Genomic DNA, 20,536 nt, shown 5'->3' with positions numbered 1-20,536 from the left:
CCGTTTGTTCCCACACGGGCCTAGGCACATACCTCGAAAGGTACCCACTGTTAGTAATTGTTAAGGTTATAGAGGGCTACGGCCCACTGCACTATCATCTCTCAACATCAGCCTATACGAGCTGAATTCCACGACCATGGCGGTCTCCCTAGATGTAGGGCCATCGATCACGGTTCACGGGGACGCCGGTATATCTCGGCGGTCGGGACGAGTCCGGAAGCCGACTGTAAAGGTCAGAGTGGTTGAGTAGGTTAACCACCAGGATAACTCTGAGCTTAAAGACGAGATTAACAAGCTTTCGAATCTTGTCCAGGACCTCCTACGTCGGGACGCCGAGAGGGAATAGTTTTTGAAAGACTGTTTGACGAAGATCGAATCCTTGGAGAGAGAACTTCAGGAGGAGAAACAGCGTTCAAACCGGCATTAACGTGGTCTAGTAAGGTCTATGTACGCTATTGGCATAGGGCCTAGCGAGACTGACCTGAGTTCCCAGGGGCATCCCTTGCACATAACCCAGAACCAGCCGCCCCTAGTCCGTTCATACGCGGCGGCGGCGAGCTAGCTACTGTCCAGAAGACAGGATGAACCAACGCCAGCTAAACAAGGCGCAAAATAAGCTATAAACCGGGCGGCCTTAAAGGATCTACGCGTCTTCGCGCGTTTATTGCTTGAAAGCCCGCTTCGGAACGAGAAAGCCTACGATATATATATCTTCGTTCGGGAAAGGCTAAGTCCCCAAGCCCGAGAAGCCCTTAAGGGGATCGACTATGTTAAGATAGGATTAGTACTCCTACCTTCGTTAATGGATGGTGTAAAAGTCCTGCTAGAGAATAGAGAATAGATCGCTGCCCTTCTTGAAGCGTAAGCGATCGAGTAATGCGATACCTGGATCCGAGCCTATATCGTAAACGTCCCTTATACTAGGTATTGTCTGGTAACCAATACTGAGCTGGAAATCACGACCGAGGAGCTCCTTGAAGAGATCCAGGTCTCGACGAAACTCAAGCCTGAAAAAGCATACTTCTCTAGGAAGGACGAAGTCGAAAGGCTAGGCACGGTGATAGCCTGGTTCAAGGCGGAAGCCGTAAGGTAACTACCAAGACGCCTCCGTTTGATGGGGGCTAGCGTTTTTGTAAACCTGCAGTTCCCGAAGGAGAAGAGGTCTCCTTAATGTCTCCGCTGCGCCGGTTTTCATAGCGAACGAACGTGTACTAGAAGGAAGAGATGCCTCAAGTGCAGCTCTCCTTCCCACACAACTGATCAATACCGGGCACCCTGCGGCGGCACTGAGGGTCACGATGGCTGCGACTGCCCCTTTAAATGCCCGTCGTGTAACGGGCCTCACGCCGCCTTCGATGCGACTTGCCCTATCCAACCCAAAGTGGTGAAGGGGGTAGTCCAGAGGAGGGATAAGGCTCAGCTACGGGCCATCCGAGCTGAGGGAGAAAGATTATGGAGAAATGCGACCCAGCAGTCGCATCGACATTCCCGTGAAGAAGAATAAGCGATAGACTGTACCCCGGCGAATGAGATATAAAAGAAGAATATAGCCCTTTAAAACCCTGCAAATCATGCAAGCGAATGTGGGTAGGCGGGCATCCGCCTACGAAACAGTACTAAACCTGGCTTACGTAGCCCAGATCGATATTCTCCTAATATAAGAGCCGTCTATCCGTTCGGAAGAGAGGAGGCTCATAAGACACTACCCAGGTTTTGAGACTTTCACCCTAGTAGATAACTGGACCGAAGACCGTCCCAGGGTACTTACCTACCTCCGTAGAGGAACTGGGGTACGAGGCGTATAAATACGGCCTCTACCCGTTCTATCCACAGACCTGCTCTTCTTACGACTCCTCTTAGGAACGAAGGAGGTCCTCATAGTCATTAACGTATATAACGCCCCTCGTGGCTCTTTGCGATCTGGCCAGGCTCTCAGGAACATCCTAGCGGCCTGGTAACCTAAACCTGAGGATCGAGTACTGATTGCGGGGGATTTTAACTTACACCATTGGACGTGGTAGCCCGAGGCCACGAGTTCCCCGGACGCTGAAAACCTAGTAGAATGGGCAGAAGCCGCTAGCCTTGTCCTAATGTCACCTATAGGTGAACCCACGCACAAAGGCGGCAACACCCTAGATTTATGCTGGGCGTCCAGCAACCTCCATGGGGCTTCCACCAGCATAGAAACGTCACTACACACGACATCAGACCACGAATCTCTGCTTACCCGGGTCCCCTTGGCCCTGATCGATTCACCCAGCCAGACGCCGGGAAGGTTTCGGCTCGACACGATGGACGAGGAGCTTTTCCTCGGCATCATTAAACGCAACTTACAACCCATGCGCCGCACTGCAAGCAACATCCAAGACCCACAGTCTTTAGATCTCCTAGCACAATAGCTTACGGACTGTCTTATTAAAGCACTCACGGCTTCCACAAAGCGCACGCTCGGGAAAGGTACAGGGAGACCATACTGGAGCGAGAGCTGCATACGTAAATACCGAGCCTATGCGAGTAAGCGAGCGATGTTAGTAAGACTCCGCGCAGCCGGAGTGAACTACCAATGGGAAGAAGAGGAGGTCGAAGCTCTAAAACAGGACTTCCTCTACGAATTTAAACGCTCCAAGGATGCCTTTTGGAAAGATAAGATCTCCTCAGCCTCCTCAAGCAAAGATATATTTGAAATGGTCGGTTGGCATAAAGCCACAGGATCCTTTCAGACCCCGCCACTCCGAGATGTAGATAACTAAGATACGCTTGTCTTATAACCAAAAGAGAAGCGCGACTTATTTACCCGCGTCCTCCTTAGAAACGCTGCAATCTCCGAGGACATACCAACAGAAAGCCCAGTCCTACAAAGGCAAGCTACGCTTCCTTTCCCGCAGGTTACGAAGGATGAGGTACGGTCTTCGGTTCTCACCGCGGGAAACACGACTCCTGGGACCGACGGAATCACTACGACTGCTTTGAAAATAGCATGGCCAGTTATCGAGGATATTGTCCTCTCACTTTATAGCGGGTGTATACGCGAGGGTTGGCATCCTACTTGTTTTAAAGAAGCAACTCTCGTGATCCTAGCAAAACCGGGAAAAAGAGACAAGACACTCCCGCGCTCCTATAGGCCAATTGCGCTCTTGGCCGTCCTCGGAAAAGGCTTGGAGAGACTCATCGCCAGACGACTTGCCTGGATCGCAGTTAAACATCGTGTTCTGCACGATCAACAGTTTGGAGCACTCCCTCTTCGCTCTTGCAGCGACCTTATCGTAGCGGCCATCCACGATATCGAGTGCGCCTGGCAAAGAGGCCTGGTTACCTCTATACTTACGCTCGATATAAAAGGGGCTTTCGACGCCGTGCTCCCAGGACGACTGGTCCGACGCCTCTGCAAACAAGGATGGCCGGAGAACCTCGTACGCTAGGTCTCAAGTTTTGTTACCGGAAGGAGAGCAAGAATAAGGCTTGATGGGGAGGTAGGAGACGTCTTCGGTCTCGAATACGGACTACCACAAGGCTCACCCGTGTCTCCTATTCTATTTATGCTCTATATTGAACCTCTTTTCAAGCTAGGCATAGCTCGCCTAGGAAGGAAGCGATCTCGTTTCGGCTACGCCGATGACGTCGCTATCTTAGTAAGCTTAACATCACTAGAGAACAACTATGACATCCTAACTAAGGAATGGAAAGAAACCTTAGGATGGGGCGCGACGGAAGGAATCACTTTTGACCTCGATAAGTCCGAACTAATCCACTTCACTAAGAGATAAAAAGACGGAAACCCATTAATTATAGTAGGTTTGCCGGATAGGAGGTATTATATAATTCAGGCTATCAAAAAAGGCTCTTCTCTACGCTGGCTCGGCGTTCACTTCGACCGTAAACTCACATTTAAGAGTCACGTAAGAAACCTCTCTGTAAAAGCATGCTAAGTAATCAATGGACTACGGGGACTAGGGAACACTATCTGGGGCGCGCCTACGTACTTACTTCGTCGAGCGATCACCTCTTGTATATTACCCACTTAGTACTATGCATCTGAAGCATAGTGGCCCGGCAAGAGCCGGATAAAGAATGGACGTACTATCTCAAACGGGGTTAGTAGTTTACTATACCAACTGGACGCGACGCAAACCAAAGCCATTAGAGCGATGGTCCCCGTATACAGAACTACGCCTATACTGATCCTATAGCGCGAGGCGGCTCTACCCCCAGTAGAGGTGATACTGGACGCGAAGCTCCACACAGCGTCCACCAGAATCCATCGTCTGGACGAGCGACACCCTCTCCGAACGAGACTCAGGAATAAATCAGGACCAGACTCACGGCTACGACGAATGGCAAGCCTCGTAAGCAAAAATACCGAATACATCGATCCGTTAGAACTCCCCCCTTGGGAGCAACTAGCGGACTGGCAGACAGCCCTCGCCAGGGTCGGCTACGAACCTAATAAGACCAAAGAAGAACAGGCCCTCTCCTTTGCAGGCAGGATGGCAACTTTCTCCAAGCGGGATATTGTTGTCTATACTGACGGGTCCTAGATGTCGGACGGTAGCAGCACCTCCGCCGGAGCAGGCTGGGTAGGGTACCAAGCTACACGGCAGATCTTCCGCGGATCCGAACCACTCGGCTCCCAAACTGAGGTGTATGACGCGGAGGCACATGCTGCGTATCACGGCCTGATGGAAGCCACCCGGGCTCCTACGGCTCGTATGGCAGATAACGTCCATATCTGCCTCGACAACCTCGTAGTCGCGGCTAGACTATACTCCCAGAGCATAGGAAGCAGCCAGGCTAGATTTAGGGCCTTCAATAGGCTCTCTTCCTCCTGGACTCGGAGACAAAGAGAGAGCTGGACAACCCCCGGCAGGGTTTATGTTTGGTGGTGCCCTGGGCACACGGGAGTACCAGGAAATGAAGAAGCGGATGCTCTAGCCAAGGAAGCCTGCAAACTAATCCCAAAATCACAACCACAGCCCTCATTAGCGCACCTAGAAAGGCAAGCTAAAGCAGCTGCCTTCCAAGCCTTTGCCAGAAAATGGCTGTCCCAATGCCCTCGGCAATATGCCGACCTCGAGATAATTCTTCACCCCAAGCCGCCCGAACTCCGCCTCCCTCGGCACTTACTAGGAAGGCTATACGCAGCAAGATCCCATCATGGAGACTTTGCAGCATACCACGAGAGATTCGCTCATCAAGATGCGTTGCTCAACTGCAGCTGTGGGAAACCCAAGACACCAGTCCATTTCTACCTCTGCAAGCGTGGACGCAAGGCTACACCGCGCTACCTCCGCCAACGTATGGCTAAAGCAAGCATTGATTTCTTGTTAGGTTCTGCTAAGGGAGCCTCTCTTCTATGCGAATAGATAGAGGAGACCAATTTCTTTTCCGAAATTTGCCCGAGTCATTGAACAGGAACGTTAGGTGAAGACGGTAGCCTGTAATATAGTTTAGATTAGTATAGACCATGTCGGCATTGCGCCCGGCACGTCCTTTTGTCACCAGACGTTAAATACATCATCATCATCATCATCATCATCATCACCTTTGAGGTACGGACCCCGTATGTTCAGAATACGGAATCCGTACGGTAAACATACGGATAAAGGATATGTTCAGAATCAAGACTTGTATATAGGATGGACTCGAGCCGGACTCTAGGACAGACTTCCCATAGCTCTTCAGCAATTAACTTCGTATCAGGATTAACACCCGCTTTCAGCTACTACTTGACAAGACTACGATTGGTCACCGAAGCCTTACCTACCCTTACGATTGACAGACATAGCTTCCCTGAAGCTATCCCCGACTACGATTACTGTTACCAGTTCCGCAGCCTCAACTTCTGCAAACTACCCCTACGACTAGCTGGCCGTAACATTTAACCTCGAAGTTAAATTAATTAAGGGCAGAGTTTTAGTAGTTATTTATTTTAATTAACTAAGTTATTGAAGTTACGTTAGTTATGTGGAGCGCTACTTAAAAATAATGAGCCCGTAAGAGATACGCCAGGTAAAGAAATCTCAATCGCTTTGGTAAAGACTCCGATATGGCCCGCGGCAGGATCTGGCACCATTTCTGCTATGCAGAAGGCCGGAACTATCCTCCGAGATAAAGGAATCAAGGTAGAAGAGGTCTACTTTCCTCCCGAAATATCGGACCCCGACGAACTGGAGCGAATTCAGAAAGTCATTATTCTAGCTGAAACCCAGACTTCTTTCTTTAGAGAATACCGTTTGGACAGGAAGAATCTGGCTCCAGAGATTCGCGATATTGTCGAGAACACCTCTAAGATAGAGCATGAAGAGAGGGAGAAGGCTTTAGACAGGTATTCTCATATGCGACGCGTTTTCAATAATTCAGTCAGGGGTACACGGCCATCCTTACCCCTAGCGCAGTAGACGAGGCCCCTGTTGGGCTTGGAGACATGGGTTGCGCGACTTTCAACATGACGTGGACGGTGAGAGGTTCCTCTTGTACCTCCCACTAACTCGCCAGGCTTACATTGAATAGGGTTTTCATATGCCCGTCATCAACGTACCCGTCTTTGTCGGAGCCAATGGTATGCCTGTGGGCATATCTCTCGTAGGCCCAAGGTTCCAGGATCAGCAACTTCTCAAGACGACCCAGGTTCTCGTCGAGGTCTTCGGGGCCCAAGGCAGCTGTAAGATTCCGCTCTAGCCATTCCAAATTCCGGAGTCAGACTGACCGAGCCACCAGAGCTTGAAAGTAAACCAACAGTTACGGTCACTGCTAGGAGCCATGATGAACCACCTTTCGAAACAACACCTATCATCTTGCTTCTGCCGTTCCCACAAACATCGGCCGACGGGATGGTCCGGCGCGCCTTCATGTCTGAGCACAGTGATATGCTTTTTGTAACCAATTTGGGGAAGAGGAAATTCCAATCAGACCCTCGTGATTCGACAGAGTCCGCACGAGACATCTCACCAAGTCGAGTTGAGTCAGCTTTCACATGCCAAGTGTGTCTTGCATCGGTTGTCTCACCGCCGGGATGAAGTGCAAAGGCACGTGAGAAGGTATGCTCCTACGACCGAAGCAGACGTGACGCGGCCAGCTGAGGCGTTGGAGCAGGAGATCTTCCCCACTTTCAGAGACCGTATTCTGAAAACGCAACTTGCTTTGCGATCTGTTGTGAGCGGATATGGCTTGCAAGACATTCTAGTCTCCAGGATGGTGATACAGGGCTGAGATCTCAAAATGCTTTCGGGATGGGGAATAAGGAATGGAGAAATTATGGCTGAACTCTCGTGGCGTTCCAATCTGCGATTGGATGATTTTCATTGCAAGCAATAACATGGAGAAGAGTGCAAGAACTCAATTCACGTGAAATTTTCTGACTTGGTAGTGGCTAGGAAAATGCATATATGGTTTACTTAAGCGCGTATTCTCAAGGTCAGAATGATAAAGAGCTTTCAAGGTTCATTCCAAAATCCCTCTTCTAGCATTGTCCCTCTCACTCCATGATTTGGAGACAACAACCAAAATGGCGTCTATTGAAACTGATCCGTCGACCCAGAGCAGGAAGCTCGTTCTCTGTTTCGATGGCACAGGCAACTCTTTCAGTGGCTCCGGCTCTGACACCAACGTGGTGAAGCTCTTGCGTATGCTTGACCGCAACGACAAACACCAGTACCACTATTACCAGAGTATGTAGAATGATCAACACTGAAGACCTCTCTGAGTAGTATCTGGCGCTCAATTGAAAACAGCTGGCATCGGAACGTACGATGTTGACGATACCAGCGTCAACAAGAACTGGGTCAGCGAAATGCGTAGCAGCATCTCACAGAAGATCGACATGGGCTTTGGTACCACATTCGATTCCCACGTCATCGCTGGATACAGATTCCTTATGCGCTACTACGAGACTGTAGGTTTCAAATCACACTTACAGGTACCTGCAAGCAATGGCGCTAACTGTTATTTGAAGGGAGACAGGATCTACATATTCGGATTCAGTCGTGGAGCCTTCACCGCTAGGTTCTTGGCTCGCATGGTCAACACTGTTGGTCTTCTCTGCAAAGGCAACGAAGAGATGGTGCCCTTTGCATACAAGCTTTATCAGAACCGCCTGTCCAAAGACAAAGAAAAGAATATGAAGAACCAAGGTGACGCTAAGGACAACGAGAACAATGTCGGCGGTGCCCAAGCGACCGAAAATACAAAGGGTCCCACCGTCGATATCCAAGAAGCCACGCCTGTGAGCCCACCATACACGCCAGTTGACGAAACCTTCCCCAATGGAATCAGAAGCTCCAGTGACGCAGGCAAAAAGCCCAAGGGCTGGAGGAAGAGGGGCAAGAGGGATGAGATCAAGGCCTTCAGCAAGGCCTTCTGTCGCAAGGAAGGGAGTGACCACGGAAAAGACAACATCAAGGTCTTCTTTCTCGGCATGTGGGATTGCGTCAACTCTGTGGCAGTTCTCGAGCAGGTCGGCGACAAGCCGTCCTCAGTGATGGGTACCGCAAACTATGTCCGTCATGCTGTTGCCGTGGACGAGTTCCGAGTCAAGTTCAAGCCTGCGCTTCTCGCGCAAGATGTCGCCGAGGTTTCCAAGGGAAAGCACTACCACGAAGAAGATATCAAGGAGGTCTGGTTCCCTGGTAACCATGGCGACGTTGGCGGCGGCTGGTCGGTTATAAAGGATGACCCAAACTGGAAAGCCAAGGAATTCGAAAGGATCAAGAATGAGAAGGCGAAGAACAACGATGTTAGGATTGATGATTATCCCGACTACTTGAAAACCTCAACCTTTTGGAATAAGTTTTTGAGCTTCTTTGGAAGAGGAAAGAAGGAGGAGGACCTCGATGATACCGAGGATCTGCAGCTGAGCGACGTTCCCCTTTCCTGGATGATCCGTGAGCTTGAACTCGCGGACCAGGAGTATGAGGCGAAGACGGGCAAGACGGGCCTGAAGTGGCGGCCAAGGCGCTTGGAAAGGTTCAAGTTCAGCATCTACCAGGACAAGGTGAAGCAGGAGCAGGCTCTGAATGGATGGATTCACGACCTCCTTCGACTTGGAAAGGGAATGGGCTACTTCAAGCCGTTGATGTGGTACCTCCTTGGTAAGTGACTCCACCTCTCGAAGGCAAAGTGTCTTGGCCAGAGCCAGACAACTGACGTGATGGCTTTTCTTTTGCAGAGATTTGCCCTCTTATCAAAAGATGGGAACTCGACGACGAGTCCAAGCAATGGGAAATTTGCCAGTGGCCACTCAATAAGGGCGGTGCTCGAGACATACCTCGCAACGCAATCTTGCACGAGTCTCTACACCGACGCCTTCATAACGATAAACACTACCAGCCACAGAACAACCATGGTAACTTGAAGGAGGCGTGCTTGAAGAAGAACCGCATGCATTATGATCCTCATACGACTCATCACGGAGATTGTGCAGAGAGTTGTTTCCACAATACCTGGAAGTTCAAGGCCCACGGAGATAACGCGGCTAAGATCACATCTCAGACGACGAGCTGAAGAGTACATTTTCTTCAGGTTGGCTTGTGCTTTCGTGCAATTCGCTTTTTGGAGTTATTTTCGAGAGTTTTCAACGGATAGTTTTATCATGTACTCGTACCTAGATTGAACTCCAAACCTGACATAAGTACCTGTACTCTCTTTGTGTCGCAGCCAGTTACTGCCGTACGATACCGCTTTCCACAAGCCGATTACCCGTCTTGTATGGTATATAAATATGACCCTCATACGGATCTTCCACTTAGAGGATTCAAGCCACTTTCTACTATACATGTCTTCCACTTGCTACCTCGCTTTGTGATACTTTGCCTTATTTTATAACCTAAATGTACATTATGAGCGAATGCATGACGTCCGCAATCGAAACAGGCTGGCGCTGTCGTATATCTCTGCATTCGAAATATCAAGTGAGGGCATTGAAAGCTTTCATTCAAAAGAGACCAAGATGTTATTCGTGATGCCCCAAGTCTTCTCCGATCTTCAGGATGGAGGGTTCCGGATCTACTTCTGTAAATCTCTCTGGCCTTGGTAGGTTCTTGTATTTGAGGATGTGCTCCGAGATGCCGTTTTCATGCTGCCACTTCAAAATTGGATCATGTGCCACACACTGCCTCTTGATATTGAAATCCGGATAAGGGTTTTCTTGGGTCTTCATCCAGTTGTGGGAGATCAAATCCAAGCTCGGGTTGCAAGTGAGAGCTTGTAAGAGTATATCTATCTATTGAACGTGTTAGAAAGGGCGGCATACTTTCTGTCTATGCTCCAGACTTACGCAGTGCGCCAGATGTGCCTGGTGTCGTTGAGGTGCCATTGAGCTAGTCCAATCGTTAACCTACGTTCACATGCCACCTCTCGGCGATACAGAGAGAAAACCTACATGTTTTTGTAATGATCACCATAGTAGAAGTCAAAGTAAGCGTACTTGCGCACTGCGTTGAGGCAATGGAGTTGGTGTTGCATGTCGATCTCGACGAGGTACTTGTCTGGTCCGACACCCCACTCTTCAGGGATAGAGACCGAGATTTTAGGGTCTTTTCCCATCTTCCTGAGTGCATCGCCGCTCACGCCGAAATACTCGATCCGCGCCATATCATCCCAGGCTTTATCAACTTCATCACTGGGTGATCCACGCCAAATGCGTGGAGGTGTGTAGTCGTTGAACAATGTTCCTTTGACTTCGACTGTTTCTAGCTGGATGGGGATATCATCGAGAATCGGGCCTGTGATACATGTCAATCAGAAGAACTCCAGGTTCAGGTAAGAGAAAAACGTCTTACTGTAAGGCGAAACGCGCTTCATTAGACGGACCGGGTCATTGAGCCATCTCCAAGAGATGAAAAGGAGCCCACACGATGTGAAGAAGAATATCGCGTTGATCGCAATGATAACCTTAGAATGAAGGCTCCATTGCCCTCGAACTTGTCGCGACTCACGCCATGATGACTAGAGTCTGTCAGTGAGCTATCGTTGAGGACTCCGAGTGTGTGGATTTCCTGTGGCTTACAGGGCTTGACAAATCGTCTTTTGAGTCTTGGTCCGGGACACTATGGTAAACCTCTTTCATTTTTGACAACAGAGTAGTTGATGCCGGAGGCAAGTTTCAGCTTTAGAAGCTCCCTGCCTCAAATGCTTGAACCTCACTTTCCGACAGGATAAGATTGGCGGTGATTCGAGGCTCTTGCCTCCGATAGCGAAAAGATGGATTGTGCCGATGATGCCGTGATCACTTGTAATCGTTAGTTGCGATGGTATCACCTGCCAAATACTGTCAGGCCTCGCTTGCAAGACCTGGTAATCATAACCAAAGCCAGCATCTCCTCGAAGGCTGATACGGCGGTCTCGGTATCAAGTAACACATGAGGATGACTGAAGGATTCGCCAAGAGCGAGAAGGATTGCCAAGAATGTGACGATTAAGTACGAAATGAGATCCATTCCGCGACACTGAGGGGGCGAGCCCTTGACTTGCGAGCGCTTGGGAAGGGCTAACTCAGAAGTCAGGCAGAACAACCGGACCGATCACTCAATTCTGTGTGGTGGATTTGAGACGCACAGGAGTAAGCAGTTGCATAGGTATCGCGTCCAAATGAGGGGCAGAGGGGCGAAAGGAGAGATAACAAATCCTCTTGAACCCCAGTTACTGATCCCACCGCGGCAAGGGCCGGTGAATGGAAGTGGCGCTAGGTCAAAGACGAACTGATTTTACGGCGCAGATGCTTAGCCGACTGGCGAATGACACTAATTTTCAATGAGTCTTGTTAATTGCCCAAACGTTTCGGTAACTCTGGATTGTGTGGTGCTTGGCATTGTGGGATGTGTACTTACCTTCTCCATGTGGCTAGAAGATTCGTCCCCTGTTTAACTTGAACTAACCAGTCAAAACATAGAGAAGTGAGTCTAGACAGGCGCGAATGGATTCACTGCTTCATGTGAGCTTTACGCATGCCTTGTTTGGCTTGAGAGGCGTGATATCGAGCCGAAGGAACGGAACGAAGGATTCTTGACTATTACATTGGCGGTGTCTGTTCCGTGCATGCGTTCCGCGGACGTACTATACGTTTTATTGCATCTTGTCAACGCAATGGGTGCTTACGACTTCCATCTCGTGAATGCTGATTTCGCCGAGCCGGAAATAGAGGATAGAGAGAGGGGAGCTTGGGATTTGAGAAAGACATATAAGAATGCATGTATCTTGACTGATAGTCGCAGCACCATCAGTCCACTGTGCTCATAATTAGCACCATTGCTTTGAAAGGTCAACACCATAGTTGTTTCTCTCACTCTACTTCAAAATGCGTGTTCAAACCCTTCTTACTGCTGTCGCCGCTTGCGCTTCGTTGGCTGACGCCGCGCCGGTTGCCACTGAGGCGTATGGTCCTCCTTTAAACCCTCACATCCCGGCCGTTGAGTCCAAACGAGAAAACACGGTTGAAGCCTATGGTCCTCCCGTTAACCCTCACATCATCTCGAAGAAGGATGCCGTCGAGGCTTACGGTCCTCCCACCAATCCTCACATCATCTCAAAGAAGGACACTGTTGTCGAAGCTTACGGTCCTCCTCTGAACCCGCATATCCCCGCCGTTGATACCAAGAGAGACGCGGTCGAGGCTTACGGTCCTCCCACGAACCCTCACATCATCTCCAAAAAGGACACTGTTGTTGATGCATATGGTCCTCCGACAAACCCGCATATCATTTCGAAGGAGTAGAGAAGTCGAAGAAAAGTTTCGTACCAAAGGAACAGCAAAGCAACGGTTGATGGCCGCAAGAGGCGAGGAATTGTGGGATTAATTAGATGGCCAGCGGAAACGGACGTATTCAACTACATGGGAGAAGACACAGAAGTACCAATTAAGACAATATATTAGCAAACAAAACGTTTTAACTCAAGCTTACTATGGAGCCAAAGGCTGTAAAAGATGCAAAGGGGAGAGAGAGGTGCGCGATGTTAAGACCCTTTCTGACTTTATTTTACTTCATGATGGCACGATAGCTGCTGCAAAAGCGAAAGACTTCCGAAACCGAGAATCGAACTCGGGGCTATGCCTAATCTCTCGAGGAGATGAGAGGGCATCATGTTGGCCACTACACCATATCGGATGTTGATGTATTTCTTCTGAAAATTCTGCAATATGATCTTAGGGTACGTTGTGGTCCCGCCCTAAACGAGTAGGTATGCTCGGTGGAATGCAGGTTCTTTCTCCGTATTACCTACCCCACATCCAGGACGCCAGGCAGATCTTGCCCAGGCTGACCCTGCGTGCCTGCCCAACTGCGCAGGGTTGATACGCTGAAGTTCGGACAAGCTTAATGCTTCGAACCATCCTTATTAAGTCTAGAGCCGAACTAAAACACTTGTTGAGAATAGGAAGCCGATCTCCGCATTGGCCGAGAAATAGAGGCCTGCCGTGAAAACGCTTCCCGTTTAGATGGCGTCTCGATGCGATTCGCTACCTGATATCGGCGTCCGTGCTATGACGACATGAAGGTTCCTCCAGTGCCGCGATTTGCACCTCAAAACGTAAACTTCGACTTTTGAGCCAAATTTGAGAGTTTGCCAACGACTACAGCAGACTCCAGATCAACCTCACCCACCGCAGCCACCGGCTCTCAAAGACGATCCGCCGCCAGCACCTGATGCACCAATAGACCATGGCGGTTATGCTGCGGGCGTGCAGTTCAACTCTCACCACTTCCCGGCAGGCAACGCAATGCAAGGATCTTATCAAGAAGCAGGTTGCGCGATTCAAGCCTGACTATCTGCTCGTTATGCTTGGGTTCAACGATATGGGCTGGGGTGTTGCAGATGCCGAAAACACTCTTGGTGCCATGAAAGAGCTCGTGGATAATGCACGTGCTGCAAAATCAGACGTCGAATTCGCTCTTGCTGATGTACCGATGCGAACCCCAGTTGACGGGGCAGAGAGGCTTCCTCCTATGGTGGAAGGATACAACCAGCTTCTTCGAATATCAATCGAAAAGTGGACAGCTCTCGAGTCCCCGATCGAGTTGGTGAAGGTCCGGCGTGGATACCATTGTTCGGAAGGAGGTTACGATGGACTACATCCAAGTGCTTTGGGCGAGTTTCAAATTGCAAAAGCTTTCGCTCGAACTTTGACCCAAAAGTTTCGCCTTGGAATCAAAGAGCTCACTATACCGCAAGAGATCCCACAAAGACCGACGCCAGTGCCGGCGAATGTTGTTGCGGAAGCAGTTTCCTATAGAGTCTCTGCGAAATGGGACCCAGTATACGGCGCTATCGGCTACGATGTCAGAAGCCGCAATGATGACAATCTGCCGTGGAACGAGACAAGAGTAGATGTGGCCCAGTACTACTCGACGTGGACACAAGAGAGACAGGAGTATCAATATCAAGTCCGGACCTTTAATGGAGAAAGCCTTGAGTCCGCCTGGTCTGCCACGGTCTCGGCAACTGCACATCCTAAAACTGCTCCGGGACCTGAGAATATTATCATCAAACCTGAGATGGACAAGGTCCTTGTTGAATGGGAAGAGCCTCCAAAGCAAGTCGAAGTGGACCGATACGAGATCATCCTCGTAGATCTGTCATTACCGGGATCTTTTCCGACGAATCTTGCGGTGAGAGGAACTGCGACGATATTCGCCGACCTATCGGCAGGCCATCGTTATGGTTTAGCGATCAGTTCCTGGACAAAATATGGAGGCAGTATTCCGGCAGGAGGCCGGAGCTTCACTGCTGGCAACGGCAAGCCGCCGACTCCAACTCAACTCCAAGTTGAAGTTCAGGATGCCACCACCGTGCACCTGAAGTGGGCAAAAACGAAGAGTGCAGCAGGATATCGCGTGTGGGTGCGGAAACTAGTGGAGAAATCGGACTTCGTGGAAGACGGAACGGTTGATTCTGCGGAGTATGGCATCGCGATTCTGATGCCCGGCGCCTGGAACTTTGAGTTCTGTGTTTCTGCATATAACGGAAGCCTTGAGTCGGAGAGATCAGGCAGCGTGGGTCCCAATAAGAAGCCGCATAAAATCTCGGTAAGGCGTACTGCCTCCAACGCTGCCCAGCTGAAGTGGTTCGGAACTTATCACTGGATGCCTGATCTTTAGCGCTTATTTCGGTTTCAGAGATTGCGCTTTGCATAGTTATGCAGATGGTTCGAAAAGAGTGCAGGCTTGGCGGTGTGACGGGCTAGGTTGATTTCCAGACCTCGATTTTCCCTGCCATCTTTTGGCTTGACCTTTTTCAAGAAACATCAATACGAATCAACTACTAGGACAAGATGGCTGTAGACATTGTATCAATCTGTTTAGAACAGGCTCTGAAGCCCACCTCGAAGGATAGCACGAAACCAAGATCCTTTGATTTCTTTGACGTCCTTGGAACGACGGGGTGCTTGCAACAGTGCGCCATTTTCAACTCTTGGAGCACACTGTCCCGATCGGACACCGAGAAGTTGAGAGCAGAAAATGACAACTTCGTCAACAATGGAAAGAAGAAACCAGGCCGAGGCAAATCTTTCACGTACGGGGATCTGGAATGCTCAGCCCGGAACGGTTGTGGAAGCTGCAAGGCTGTCAAGACTATGTTGGATAGCGCACTCACCAAGCATTTTGGAGGAGTCACTCCCTCTACGACATTTCAATGGGTTGCAAGATTCAATGGCACTCTAGAAATGAACGCTCCAGACGGCAAAGTGTACTTTGTCAGACTGTTCAACATGGCGGGGTCCACTAATGTCTTCCGACGGATACAAACTACCAACGGCGTGGCTGGGGATACCTCTTCTGATATAAGCTTCCAGAGGATCCGAACTTGGATCAATGACTGCGAGCTGCATGAAAAATGCGGCAGAGGTAGAGAGATGAATTTGCCTACCCGACTCATCGATGTCGTTCAGCCCGGAGACAGGCTTGGAGTCCGTCTAGTGGATACATCTGGACAAACAGGTACTTACATGTGTCTGAGCCACTGCTGGGGAAAGATCAAGATCAAATCCAAAACGGAAACCCACAACCTGAAAAGGCGACTCAAGTTGATACCTTGGTCTTTACTTCCACCTAGCTTCCAACAAGCAATTGAGATTACGAGGAAGCTCAAGATTCGCTATCTCTGGATTGACTCACTCTGCATCATACAAGATGACAAGAAAGATTGGGAGAAAGAGGCAGCTCGGATGGTCGACGTTTACCGCAACTCATACGCGACTATTGCCGTCAGCTGGTCTCATGACTCTCAGGGAGGCTGCTACTCTCAGACAATCCCAAGTCAATTCTATAACATCACGACCGAGCTTGGTGACGAATTCAGAGTCGCCTTGATAACAGGTGAAAAGCGGGACGAGATGCCAGACTACGCTAGGTTACAAGAGTATTTCCCCCTCTTCAAAAGGGCCTGGTGTCTCCAGGAACGCCTCCTTTCGCGGCGGATTATTCATTGCAATTATGGAGAAATGGCATTTGACTGTGCTAGCGGGTACTCTTGCGAGTGCGGTGGAGAGCAACATCACAATTGGCACAACTTGATACGGACCTCTAATACTTATGTACCGTTGCGGTCCAGGTCGAAGTACCTAGCATTGCTGAACAACCCATTGACGACATCAACTACCGCCATTACCACAAAGGATGGGAAAATCGATCCTTATGAGAGATGGCACCGAGTTATCGGCGAGTACACCTGTCTCAACCTTACGTTCACAGGGGATATGCTCCCAGCGCTATCAGGTCTTGCGCACGAGACTGCTGAAGTGACAGGGGACACATACTTGGCTGGTATGTGGAAGAAGAATCTCGAACAAGACCTCTTGTGGCGCGTTGTTACCGTAGCAGATTGGAAGAAGCAACGCCCGAAGATACTGAAGCGTGGATGGGTAGCCCCGACTTGGTCTTGGGCTTCCACAGGAAGTGGCTGCAAAGTAGACTATCCAACATTCCAAAATGCAGAGCTATTAGAGTACAAGACTCCCGGAATCATGGATACAGCTCAAATAAGCTGTTCACTAGCTGGAGCTGATCCCTATGGCACGGTGTCTTTTGGACACCTCACAGCGGTGATTAGGCGTTTATCCGTCATGATACAAAGACCATGCTCGCACTGGGATCGCAAGAGGCGCTGGACAAATTGGATCTACGGCAGGTATTTAATTTACGCCCGGGAAGACAAGCGTGAGTTTCGGGAAGAGTGTGCGCCAGTGACGGGCGAAGCACCACTGGAGTTTGGGTCCGCCGAATCGGAGGTATGGGTTGACCCTTCGCTCGAACGGATGGACCGCTGTTTTCTGCGCAACAGTCGGCCTGAGAACTTTCCGGAACTGTGTAAGCATTGCGCTTTTCTGCCAGCTGAGTTGATCTATATCAAAGGATATGGATTGGGGAGCAGAAATGCGCGAACAAAAGGCACGCGGGATTCATTTCTGATCGTTGCCAAAGATGCGACGAGTTCCTATGTAAGAGTAGGGCTACTGGAGGTCATTTGCGACGATTGGAACGAGAGGCAGATTTGGTATCAAAACGTATGGGAAGCTGCAATGCCTGAGACCTCTATCACGATCTATTGATGGCTGATCCTTGAATGGATGCTCACTAAGTAAGTAGGGTAGCGCAAGTTCGAAGAATGAATGGCATCATTCAGATAGTAACATACTTAATACCAGCAGTATCATTTAACGCAATGGCACTGCTAACATGTCTCATGATGACCCGTTCTTATTTAAAAGAGGTTTTAGGATGCAGGAAACCCCTATGTCCCGACAGCTACACAAGTTTGAAAATCTCACGCCCTGACTCTTCAAAATAGTCTTTGAGCCGCTCCAGATTCGATGCTTTCAGTTCCCGCATATCTATCCCTGCAATATGCTCCCGGTATGTTTTGATCCAAGCTTCAATGCTCGGCTCCAGAGTTGAGTGCTCGCTCCGGATGACCGGCGTTTGCGAGAACCCTTGTTCTACGAACCGGACGTAACCCAGACGTTCATAATCAACCCCTTCACCTCTAATTGCGGCTTGCTTTGATCGAATAATCAGACAAGCCATCTCGGGATGATTGCTTGTCTTGACACCAAAGTCCGTTATTCGAATAACGCGGATGGGAATTGACCACGCGGCATCCGTGTTATTGATTGGGGCGTCTAATTGCAAACCCCTTGTGTGGCCGTCGCCTTGGCTGATCCACAAGTTCCCGACGACGAGCCAGACGGGGCTGACACCATATCCAACAAGTACTGCAAGCCATTTCACTAGTGTTCCAGAGATCGCAAAAGTTGAAAGCAGAAGATGGGCAGAATCGAGCTCCCCGGTTGGATCGACGATACCAGCTGGAACGCAAACTGCCTCCAGAATATCCGCAACAGGAGCATAATCTTCGCTCCCTGTCTTGCCCAATGAGAACCAACTCCCCTTACCGAATTTCTGGAATCCGAATCAGAGTCGAAGCGGATGGACTCATCGTTGTGGTACTCAAGAGATGCCCATGACCATGATGGGGCTCTCCATACATCAGGACGCCTTTCAGGGTTGTAGACGAGCCACAGAAGATCCAGATGCAATGAGCCCATCCAAAGTCCTGCTCGATAGAGTTTCTCGTACTCGGGGTTCCACAGTTTCGCAATGCCGCCCAGAGCCGGAAATATGTCTTTTGAAAACGTCAAGTTGAGAGCACAGTAAGACTGTACTGTCTGTGTCGCCACATTTTGACGCTTTTGGTCTACTTGGGCGAGCGAAGTAGTGCAGGGGTAAACTTGCTGTAGTCTAGATCGTCATTCTGGCCGTTTCCTTGAGCCGAGGGGGACTGTTCTTCCGCAATCGAACTGTACTGCCCGCTCAGCTCGGCCAAACTGCCAGAGAACTGGATCTTCTCAGGCAAAGAGGTGGAGGTTGAGATCTCACCACACTCACACATCATTTTCGAGCGACACTCCCAGTTCACTTCGGATCCCGCAAAGTGTACCACCCTTCCGGATAGCAGACGTTCCTGAAACACCCATGCCCTCTTCGTGATCGGAAAGTAGGACCAGAAGCTATCAATATGCAGCAGTTCTGAATATGCGTGTAGCATCACCTTCGAGTCATCTACATCGTTGACGAGTGATAGTGCCTGGGCTTGGTGTTTGGGATCCAAGGAAGAAGTGTAAAGCCCGCGGCTAGAGTCGACTGCTTTGGAAGCTGCCAATGTGATAAAGGCATTCTGATAAATGTCGGCCATTTTTGCAGCTTCCCTCTGCCAATCTAGAGGGTCGTCTTGAATGATGCACAGGGAGTCGATCCATATATACTTGAGGCCAAGACGGCGAGTAAAGTCGATGGCGTCTCTGAAAGTCGGAGGGAGAGCCGACCACTGAATTTCCTCGGTGAATTGAGACAAGTTCTTCTTAAGTGTTCGCAGCAACGGTCGCTTGCCCCAAGGGTGACTTAAACAGGCGTATCTGCCAGCATTGCCGTTCGTCTTAAGCAAACGTACTTCAGACGCCTTTGTGCCGATGCAAATAACCCTACTTGGCAACTTGACGTTGTCATCCTTACTGCATAGCGGGTGGTCTGTTGTGCAGCCATGGAGCCATTGCTTCACTGTCTTTAGAGTCGCTTCTGAGGCAGTATCCCGGGGAATAGACTTATATTCGGACAGATGCCGGTCGCCAAATCCCAAAGTCGGGAAGGGACGTAGACGTTCAGTCAAATCCGTACCTAGCTCAACTTCATTAGCCGCTCAGCCATTAGGGTACTTAGTTCCAATTTGAATCTAGTAAGTTACTGTCATGATAACGACTGGAGTTGCTTACTTTTGGACACACAAAACCGGAGTGGGTTTCCCCCATCATCACGTATAGCCTCCAGAACACGAGGGAATGAAACCCATCCAAGTAATCTGCCCGCAGAAAGATAGTCGCCATAAAGCTTCGAGACTGCTTCGTCAAGGAGTGTACATAATGGGTAGCCATCCTTCACTTCCTGTCTCAGCAAGCTCGCATCTTCAAGGCTCCTTTTACACCTTTGCAGGCCTTCGCGGTCACTCTTCACCCGATCACACCACTGAAGAAGCGCACTCAGGAGGACTGTCTCGGATTTCATGATGTTGTAATGACTTATGGAATGTAGTGTGACATCCGTGGGCCTGACGCACACTAAGTACCTCCTTTAATTGAAGTTCGAGGCTATGTCGTTGACGTTGGAGCTAATCACAGTGAGGCAATAAATGTTTAGAATTGAGGGGAGAATCACGTGAGGACTTGGCTTCTACGGCTGAGTGAGACTTAGCTGCTCTCTGCCAGCCGGAAGACCTTCGAGTGACACGACTTCTCCTCGAAAAATAGTGTGTAGTCCAACATGCGGCCTAACCAATAGGCTCAACCGCGGTCTTCTGTGACTTTGTCACCTTCTCTTCCTCTTCTCGATGCCTCAATCCTGCGCTGTCTCGACGCTTCTCTCTTACTCACGTGAGTAGAGGCTATTTCACCTAATGTCACCGAGGTTACAGCGATCAAATCAATATCGGCCGCCCTCCCATTATGTCGCAAAAACGACGCCGTTAATTACGGGCAGCAATTAACGCCATATATACCCTACGA

General features: G+C 49.8%; 7 protein-coding genes and 1 non-coding gene across 8 annotated transcripts; 5 read left to right on the top strand and 3 right to left on the bottom strand.

The window, feature by feature from the left end:
* Nucleotides 1–6,442: 6,442 nt before the first annotated feature.
* BDP81DRAFT_390010 (uncharacterized protein) lies at nucleotides 6,443–6,675 on the top strand (the record flags this gene model as incomplete). The annotated part of the gene is made up of 2 exons (XM_060587346.1): nucleotides 6,443–6,454; nucleotides 6,508–6,675. 2 exons carry the CDS (start codon nucleotides 6,443–6,445, stop codon nucleotides 6,673–6,675), a joined length of 180 nt encoding a protein of 59 aa, XP_060451058.1.
* An 844-nt stretch (nucleotides 6,676–7,519) lies between these two features.
* Nucleotides 7,520–9,363, top strand: BDP81DRAFT_300268 (uncharacterized protein; the record flags this gene model as incomplete). Its single annotated transcript, XM_060583118.1, has 6 exons — nucleotides 7,520–7,664; nucleotides 7,728–7,892; nucleotides 7,953–8,194; nucleotides 8,312–8,728; nucleotides 8,816–9,083; nucleotides 9,161–9,363. Coding segments are annotated over 6 exons (1,440 nt in total), but the record flags the coding sequence as incomplete, so codon positions are not given.
* A 439-nt stretch (nucleotides 9,364–9,802) lies between these two features.
* On the bottom strand, nucleotides 9,803–11,174 carry BDP81DRAFT_478322 (uncharacterized protein). Its single transcript, XM_060594848.1, has 5 exons — nucleotides 11,000–11,174; nucleotides 10,773–10,938; nucleotides 10,373–10,715; nucleotides 10,268–10,310; nucleotides 9,803–10,213 (listed from the first exon to the last, which is right to left on the bottom strand). The coding sequence occupies exons 1-5, from the start codon at nucleotides 11,057–11,059 to the stop codon at nucleotides 9,944–9,946; spliced, it is 882 nt and encodes a 293-aa protein (XP_060451056.1). The 5' UTR covers nucleotides 11,060–11,174; the 3' UTR covers nucleotides 9,803–9,943.
* Nucleotides 11,175–12,237: 1,063 nt separating this feature from the next.
* On the top strand, nucleotides 12,238–13,075 carry BDP81DRAFT_417087 (uncharacterized protein). The gene has a single exon (XM_060589592.1). The coding sequence runs from the start codon at nucleotides 12,287–12,289 to the stop codon at nucleotides 12,701–12,703; it is 417 nt and encodes a 138-aa protein (XP_060451055.1). The 5' UTR covers nucleotides 12,238–12,286; the 3' UTR covers nucleotides 12,704–13,075.
* Nucleotides 13,008–13,094, bottom strand: BDP81DRAFT_t47. Its single transcript has one exon. It is a non-coding gene; the product is annotated as a tRNA-Glu (tRNA).
* Nucleotides 13,095–13,646: 552 nt separating this feature from the next.
* On the top strand, nucleotides 13,647–15,083 carry BDP81DRAFT_390006 (fibronectin type III domain-containing protein; the record flags this gene model as incomplete). Its single annotated transcript, XM_060587345.1, has 1 exon — nucleotides 13,647–15,083. The coding sequence occupies one exon, from the start codon at nucleotides 13,647–13,649 to the stop codon at nucleotides 15,081–15,083; it is 1,437 nt and encodes a 478-aa protein (XP_060451054.1).
* On the top strand, nucleotides 15,082–17,533 carry BDP81DRAFT_366027 (heterokaryon incompatibility protein; the record flags this gene model as incomplete). The annotated part of the gene is made up of 2 exons (XM_060586515.1): nucleotides 15,082–15,454; nucleotides 15,584–17,533. The coding sequence occupies exons 1-2, from the start codon at nucleotides 15,257–15,259 to the stop codon at nucleotides 17,531–17,533; spliced, it is 2,148 nt and encodes a 715-aa protein (XP_060451053.1). The 5' UTR covers nucleotides 15,082–15,256.
* Nucleotides 17,534–18,652: 1,119 nt separating this feature from the next.
* Nucleotides 18,653–20,302, bottom strand: BDP81DRAFT_92580 (heterokaryon incompatibility protein-domain-containing protein). Its single transcript, XM_060596502.1, has 2 exons — nucleotides 19,751–20,302; nucleotides 18,653–19,655 (listed from the first exon to the last, which is right to left on the bottom strand). The coding sequence occupies exons 1-2, from the start codon at nucleotides 20,037–20,039 to the stop codon at nucleotides 18,679–18,681; spliced, it is 1,266 nt and encodes a 421-aa protein (XP_060451052.1). The 5' UTR covers nucleotides 20,040–20,302; the 3' UTR covers nucleotides 18,653–18,678.
* Between the last annotated feature and the right edge of the window lie 234 nt (nucleotides 20,303–20,536).

The sequence above is a fragment of the Colletotrichum phormii genome (assembly GCF_030913505.1).
Source record: "Colletotrichum phormii strain CBS 102054 chromosome Unknown BDP81scaffold_2, whole genome shotgun sequence".
Classification (NCBI taxonomy): domain Eukaryota; kingdom Fungi; phylum Ascomycota; class Sordariomycetes; order Glomerellales; family Glomerellaceae; genus Colletotrichum; species Colletotrichum phormii.
Note: the sequence above shows the minus strand (reverse complement) of the source record. Positions and strands in the feature narration are given on the sequence as shown.

Bases quoted from the DNA above. Each gene is read 5' to 3' on its own strand.
- BDP81DRAFT_92580 (XM_060596502.1), bottom strand. From the start codon at position 20,039: ATGAAATCCGAGACAGTCCTCCTGAGTGCGCTTCTTCAGTGGTGTGAT. The intron at 19,656-19,750 runs GTAAGCAACTCC...AAGTTGAGCTAG, and splicing joins CCGGTTTTGTGTGTCCAAAA to GTACGGATTTGACTGAACGT.
- BDP81DRAFT_417087 (XM_060589592.1), top strand. From the start codon at position 12,287: ATGCGTGTTCAAACCCTTCTTACTGCTGTCGCCGCTTGCGCTTCGTTG.
- BDP81DRAFT_478322 (XM_060594848.1), bottom strand. From the start codon at position 11,059: ATGAAAGAGGTTTACCATAGTGTCCCGGACCAAGACTCAAAAGACGAT. The intron at 10,716-10,772 runs GTAAGACGTTTT...CATGTATCACAG, and splicing joins GAAGCGCGTTTCGCCTTACA to GCCCGATTCTCGATGATATC. The intron at 10,311-10,372 runs GTAGGTTTTCTC...CGATTGGACTAG, and splicing joins GGTGATCATTACAAAAACAT to CTCAATGGCACCTCAACGAC.